Source organism: Coturnix japonica, chromosome 21 (assembly GCF_054131305.1).
Source record: "Coturnix japonica strain WE chromosome 21, WE-NBRP24, whole genome shotgun sequence".
Classification (NCBI taxonomy): domain Eukaryota; kingdom Metazoa; phylum Chordata; class Aves; order Galliformes; family Phasianidae; genus Coturnix; species Coturnix japonica.
In genome coordinates this window covers 2,950,304-2,956,922 of record NC_140683.1, presented here as the reverse complement: position 1 = coordinate 2,956,922, position 6,619 = coordinate 2,950,304, and the positions used below count along the sequence as shown (strand labels likewise).

The window sequence follows — 6,619 nt, the reverse complement described above, 5'->3', positions numbered from 1 at the left end:
TTGTTGTATTTGTAATGGGACATCTGGGGCATATATTATGTATGGGACATATATTTCTCATTTCCACCAGGCATCATCTTTTCTTCTCTCTAAATTATTTTCTGAATCAAAAAAATAAAAATCTTTCCCCTCAAATAAGATGTATTCCTTATTCCTCTCTATTTTATTTTAATATTTGAACCCAGAAGCCACTACCACCACCAGGACTGTACAGAGCAGTGCTCAGCTGCACTTGAGGGAAGGCTGTGGGGCCCAGCCGTGCTGGAACAGGAGTGCTGTGTTTTGGGGTGCACAGAGCACAGCCCTGGGCATTGCTGCCTGCTTTGTCATACAAGTTCTCACTATGCCCCTGCAGAACTTTTCTTATGGCATTTCATACCCACCACTCACAGACCAGACTGAGGACATGAACTGGTCGCTGCCCTCCTCTTTGATGCTCCTCCAGGTTAATGCTTTCCTCCATACTGCACTTTGCTTCTCACCTATGTTGATTTCTTTCATCACTGTTTTCTTTTAGTGCTGCACTTAAGGCTGTTGATGCCTTAAGTGCATGGCCCTACACCAACATCCCGCTCTATGGGTTATTACCCCCTGTAAGCATGGTGCCCACAGCTGGGTGCAGGACAGCTGCTGCATTGCCCTATGGCTGCTGCTGCAAGCTGTGCCGTGCTTTTCATCAGCTGCTCCCTCATTGTGTTCTCAGTGCCGTCGCTGGAGTATGATAGCACTGAACCTAACGGAGCTCTGCAGCAGGTCAGGACGCCTCCGTGCTGCAGGGCTGTGTGCCCCGTTTGGTCGCAGGCTGCGGCGAGTGCCGGGCAATGGCTGAGGTCGGGTCGGTCAAGACCCGTGTGACCCGGGAGCAGAACTGCCGCAGCACCGCCTGCTGCCATCGGCCCAGCGCAGCTCCGGGGCGATGCACGAGGGCACCGCACACCTCGGCCCCTCTCCTCCCGGCAGCAGCCGCATGCGGGAGCCCTGAGGCTGGATCTCGTGGCGAGGTGAAGACGTGAGTGACCCCGACCCCTGTGAGAGCCCTTCCCACGCGGGACTCAACAGACGCGTCGCTCTCTTCAGAAAGTTTATTTTCCGGCACGGCGGGACTCCCGGCTTCCCGGACCGAGGGGCACAACCTCCAGGTGCGGCCGTGCCGCAGCGGACCCCCGTGCCCGGGGGTTTCCTGTGGGTGGGGCGGTCTCGTTTCGGCGGTGCGCCGGTCCGGCTCCGGGCGGGCACGGGGGGCACGGCGCCGCACGGCCGCGGTGAGTGAGAGTGAGTGCGGGCGGCCCCCAGGGAGCGGGGCCGGGGCGCGGATCGGGGCGCGCCGGAGCCGCGCGGTGCGGAGGAGCCGCTCCCGGGGGCCGGCCCGGGCCGCCGGTGAGGCCCTGCCCGCCGCCTCCCGCGCTAGGCCGCTCCCCCGCCGCCGCCGCTCCTCCCGCCGCGCCGCCCCCGCCCCGCTGGGCGATGAGGAGCTGCTTCTGCCTGCGCCGAGGGAGCCGCGAGCCGCCGCCCGCCGTGCGGGCAACAGTTAAGTGTCCTCGGCTCCGCCGCCGCCCTCGGCCGGCTCCTCTCCGCCGCGCTCGGGGAGGGAGGGAAGGCAAAGCAGGCAGAGGAGGCCGGGCCTGCGAGCGCTCGCGGCTCCGCGCGGGGCCGGGCCGGGGCGTGGGGGAGCGGAGCCATCCGCGGCCTTCGGGGAGGCGCGGTCCGGGGCCGTCCTGCAGCCGCGGCGCCCCCCGCGCGGAGCCGTGTCCGCAGGATCCCTCCGTGCTGCTCGTCGTCCGGCGCGGCCTGCACCGAAGCTCGGCCCCGGCTATGGGCTGCTGCTGCACGGGGCTGCGGGCGCAGTGGGACGCCGTCCTCCGGCCCCGGTGTGCTGGGGAGATCGCTGCGAATTTTGTTTTCGTCTGGTTAGAGAGAGCTGCAACAGAACTGTATTTATTGTGGTCATTTGCTGCAAGCATGAATTGGCTTGATTGTTATTGTTTTTTTCACCTGTTCGCAGAGGTTTCTGCGCAGCTGGCAGTGATCAGCACGTGGTGTCTCTTTGCTGTCCCGGCCAGGACGGGATGCTGAGCTGCCCGTGCTCTGTTTGCTCCTGTCCCTCATTCCCAGCACTCGGCATCTCTCTGTGGTGTCCATGAAGGGTCTCAGGGACGCTCTTGAGCTTCACCCCCTCCCATGTGTCCTCAGAGCCAGCACAGTCACAGCTGGGTTGTGATATGTAGGGTCCTAGGAGGCGTTTGCTGCATGGGCCAACAGCCGTGTGCCTCCATCCTGCGTTTCACTGGCATTGCTGTGCCCAGCTTTGTGGTTCATTGTTGTTCCTGTCCAAGGTCGCCTAACCCATGCAATGTTCTGGGATAAAACCTCAGTTTGAGTTCGTGAAGGTCTGAAGATGAATACAAAACATTCTGGTTCGTGTCATCTGCTCTTCTAAGTGAGTCCCAGGCTTCAGGCCTTGCAGCCCCCAGGTACAGAGTTGGAAATAAATGACCCGAGTGTCACTGACACCCTGGGGAAGGTCATCTGTGTGTGGAAATCTATTTTGGTTTGCAATAGGATACCTCACAAATGGGTGTCCCTGGTTAGAACTGCTGCACAGTAAGCCAAGATCTCAGTTTTGCTCACCATGCTGCAGTTTTGATCACCATGTGATCAGAGTGATGGAGCAGGACCCACCTGTGCGGACAAGTTGGGCCTGTGACCCTCCATACCGGAGGGATGCAAAGCTGTTAGTCCAGTGGAGGGCCACAGAGATGATAGAAGGGCTGGAGCACCTCTCCTATGAAGATGGGTTGAGGGAACTGAGCTTGTTTAGCTTTGAGAAGAGAAGGTTCCAGGGGGGCCTCATTGTTGTCTCTCTTCATTGAAGGGAGCTTGCAAGCAGGAGGAGGACCAACTTTTTACACAGTCTGATTGTATCATCATAGTCTCGTGCGGGTTGGAAGGGACCTTAGAGATCATCGAGTCCAGCCCCCGGGATTCGAGCCTCCTGTGTAGTAGAGCGGCACTTCTACCACTTGTGCCACAGGGGGGATTCAAACTCCGGGCCCCAGTGTTGCAAGGCGGCATCCTTAACCGCTGCGCCACCGGGGCACACATTGTGATAGGACAGGGGGAATTGGCCTTGAACTAAAATAAGGAAGGTTTAGGTTTGGTGTTAGGAAGAAATGTTTTTACTCAGTGAGGCTCTGGAGCAGGTTGCTCAGAAAGGTAATAGATGCCCCAACTCTGGGGGCGCTCGAGGCCAAGGTGGATGGGACCCTGTACAGTCTGATGTGGTAGTTGGCAACCCTGCCCGTGGCAGGAGGGTTAGAACTAGAACACCACTCCAAGTAGACTGTGAAACCAGCAGGAAAGTGTTCTTGAGATCATCAGAGATGAACAAGCAAGGAAACAGTTGAGAGAGAGCACAAAGTGGATGCAGAGGGACAACTCAGGGGCTGTGGCACAGTGAGGCCTGACTCCAGGCATGGGCTGTGCTGGGGGCTTCCTGTATTACATAGTGCTGTGCCTGCAGGTCGTGGCCTCCAGCCTGTGGCTGTGGGACTGGGCAGAAAGCCACCACTGCTGAGTGCTGCAGTTTTTGTTCTGTGGCTGGAGTGGAGCATCCTTGTGCACAGACTGCAGGGCTCTGGGCTGACTGTCCCATGTAGAGACTGCCTGATGTGGGCAGCCAGTGCAGCCATGGTGTCAGGGTTGAAGATTTGCTGCTGAGGGACTGGGGCTGGTTTTGCTGCTTTCAGGAAGGTCAGCTTCTGATATTCCTGAGTGGGAATCTCTGTGTGCCCAGGGCCAGTACTGCACTGAGCGAGTGGGGCTGAGCTGGGCCTCTTCCTGCCCAGGGCTGTGTCCGGCTTCCCCAGGCTGGGAGCAGGAAGTGCCCTGCTGCTGGGAATGGCCTCCAGGGAATGTGCTTCCAGCAGTGTGAAAAATGCTGTGATTGTTGGGCTGTTCCCAAATTCACCCTGCAGGGGGGTGGTCGGGCTCTGGGGAGAACAGGGCCATCCTTGGTCATGGGCTGAGTCCTCAGGCACTGCCACACTGTGGGCAGGTCAGTGCTCTGGTGTTTGAAGAGAACTTCCCTAAAACAACAAGCTGTCTAATGGATGTATTTATAGAATCTTGTTCCTTAATTTAATCTGCTCTCACTGTTTGTTTTTTATTTTTAAGTTCAAAGGTGTGATAGCAGAGAAACTAAACTTTGCAGGTGCCCGAGGGGGAGTTGAAATGTAACTCATGGTCTGCATCAGCCCAGAGCTCCGCTCTGACCTCTTCTAACTTCAGAAAAACATTAACTGAGCACACAGGCTCGTTCCTGCTGCTCTGCATCAGCTCCAGCTGCATCTCAGCGCACCACGGGTGAGAGCTGCCCCTCTGTGCCGCACAGCCTGGGGTCAGCTGGGTGCCATCTTTAGGGTGCTGTGCTGGGTGGTGGCACAGCCAGCAGGAGGCTTCGTGTGGGCTCTGACGGTGTGTGTTGGTGTATGTGCTGGGTGCTGACCCAGGTGTTGGGGTAGAACTCTGTTGGTGGTGGTCTTTTTACTGCGCCCGCTGCTTTGTAGGCTTTAGGCAGTCTGGTTTGGTTGTTTGTGTGGCATTGTTATTTACATAGGCCCCAGATTTGCTCTTTTTTGTTGCCCGCAGCACCGTGTTGGTTCATACTGGGTACTGTGAAGTGTATACCCTGGTCCTGCTGGCACCAGCACTCACCTCTGCCTTTTTAGAAGCAGTAAGTAACCTGCTGTCTCCGCAGCCTCAATGCTGGGCTTGGGGTCTCTGAGGAGGCCCTGCCCAGCAGTTTGTCTGCCTGCCCACCTACAACAATGCTTGTGCCAGGTGCTCCTGTTGGATCTGCAGTGCTGGGGGGTCTTGGGGAGTTCTGCCTGAGCCGGGGTCTCTGCCCAGCTGCCACTGCAGAAGAATGTGGAAGGGCAGGGGCGCCTTTCCTCTTCCATTTGGGCAGCTCTCCTCTCCTCCTGCTTCCAGCAACAGCATCTCTCCGAGATGGGTTGGTTTCACCTGCTCCTCTCCCTTTTTGTGTAGTTCTCTACCCTGAAGTATTCAGTGCTGTTCTGCCTTGCTCACGGGGGGTGCTCAGACTCCTTCAAGGCCTCTGTCTGCTTTGCATCAGACCATCTTGTGCTGCTTCGTCTGTGTTTCCCTGGCGCTCAGGCACTCTGCCACGGGCACAGTTTTGCATACAGACACATCTGTGCTGCTATGCGGCTGTGGCTCAGTTCAGGGGGGTGTGGTGGGGCTGAAGCCTCGCGAGAGCCCTCATCGTGCCCAGTGCCTGTCATGGGTGGGAGTTTTGTGCTGAAGCCATGGGGATTTCTTGCTACTTAAAATAGCATAGCAGCTTCAGCCAGCCTGAGACAAGAATGGAATTTGTTCTTATTTGGAAGGGAAGGGATGAACTTGCGTTTTCCCATCGTTGCTAGATGGAGACCAGCCCATGCTAAATATCCTGGAAACGATAAAATTAATCTCAGAAGAGGCTGCTGACCCAAATTCCAAACTTGTTGGGCATTGCACAAGTGTGTTGTCTTATCAAAACCAAACAAAAGCGCAGAAGGTGTGTCTACCTGATCTTGCATTTGACTCGGCAGCCAGTGTTGTTCAGGCACAGGCTCTGTGGCACATATGTGGGCTCCCAGTGCTCTGTTCCTCCATGGAGTGCATGCTCCCAAGCATCCCCTTAACTTTGCTGCTTTCTTTCAGGATCAGTCCACAATGCCTGAAGTGCGAGATCTCTCTGATGCCTTGCCTGATGTGCCAATGGATCCCATCACAGGGGTTGGTGTGGTTGCATCCCGGAGCCGTGCACCGACAGGCTATGATGTAGTAAGTAGAGCTAGTTCAGCTGCAGTTGTAAATGCTTCAGTTTTGCATTAACGAAACTTTACTCTGCTGGGAGCGGTATCTCTTCCAGCAAGGATTTGCCATTGGACATGTAAGAAATAATTTGGTGTCTGTATGTCCACCTTGCAGTTCAGAACACTCAGCAGTGCTTTCCCTGGATGGAGGTCTGTGGGTGCAGTTGTGCAACTTTGTCTGTGCTTCTCCTCCAGAGCATAATTACCTGGAGGAGGGGCTCTGAGAAACAGCTGGCTGCTGTGGCATGCAAATTTAATAATCCTAGTAACTGCCATCCTGAAGGATTCCTAAGTATCGCACAAATTACATCTCCAAATAAATGGATCCCGCATCAGCTGTTTAATCCCACATATCAGCACTGCATAATAATGATGAGAAGCTCCAGATTGGGAAGCAAAGAGTTTCACAACCAGCTGAAATTGCAATGGCAATTTTGATGGACAGAATGCAAACCTCTAAATTAAGCTTTGGCAGGAGGCTGGGCAGCAGGAAGAGGCAGCTGGATCCATTGAAGATGAATATGTGAATGGATAGATGGACGTCATTGTTTAACAGATGCTTGTTCCCTGGATTAGTTGCTGTGTAACCAACAGGGTGATTTTATTTGCCTGTAGATGAATGTCCTAAGCAGCAAAACATGAAGTACTGACTTTGCAGAGCAGTGTAGGGAAGGTTTGGCCTGTAGCTCATCTTTCTGTGTGTCCTGCTCCAGCTATGCTGCACTGCATCTTGAGTTACA

The 6,619-nt window shown here is 55.5% G+C and overlaps 1 protein-coding gene across 8 annotated transcripts in view; it reads left to right on the top strand.

Moving 5' to 3' along the window:
• Positions 1-785: 785 nt before the first annotated feature.
• MVB12B (multivesicular body subunit 12B) overlaps positions 786-6,619 on the top strand; it is a 53,167-nt gene continuing 47,333 nt past the window's right edge. For 2 of the 8 annotated variants that reach the window (XM_015879488.2, XM_085520862.1), the window contains exons 1-3: positions 1,460-1,527; positions 4,648-4,732; positions 5,725-5,847. In XM_015879488.2, coding sequence (XP_015734974.1) covers positions 5,737-5,847 — 111 coding nt within the window. In that variant the 5' untranslated portion in view covers positions 1,460-1,527; positions 4,648-4,732; positions 5,725-5,736. Of the gene's footprint in view, positions 1,010-1,459; positions 1,528-1,886; positions 4,363-4,493; positions 4,733-5,724; positions 5,848-6,619 lie in introns of those variants that run through there. The other 6 variants (XM_015879487.3, XM_085520861.1, XM_015879485.2 and 3 more) reach the window with 5 other exon arrangements.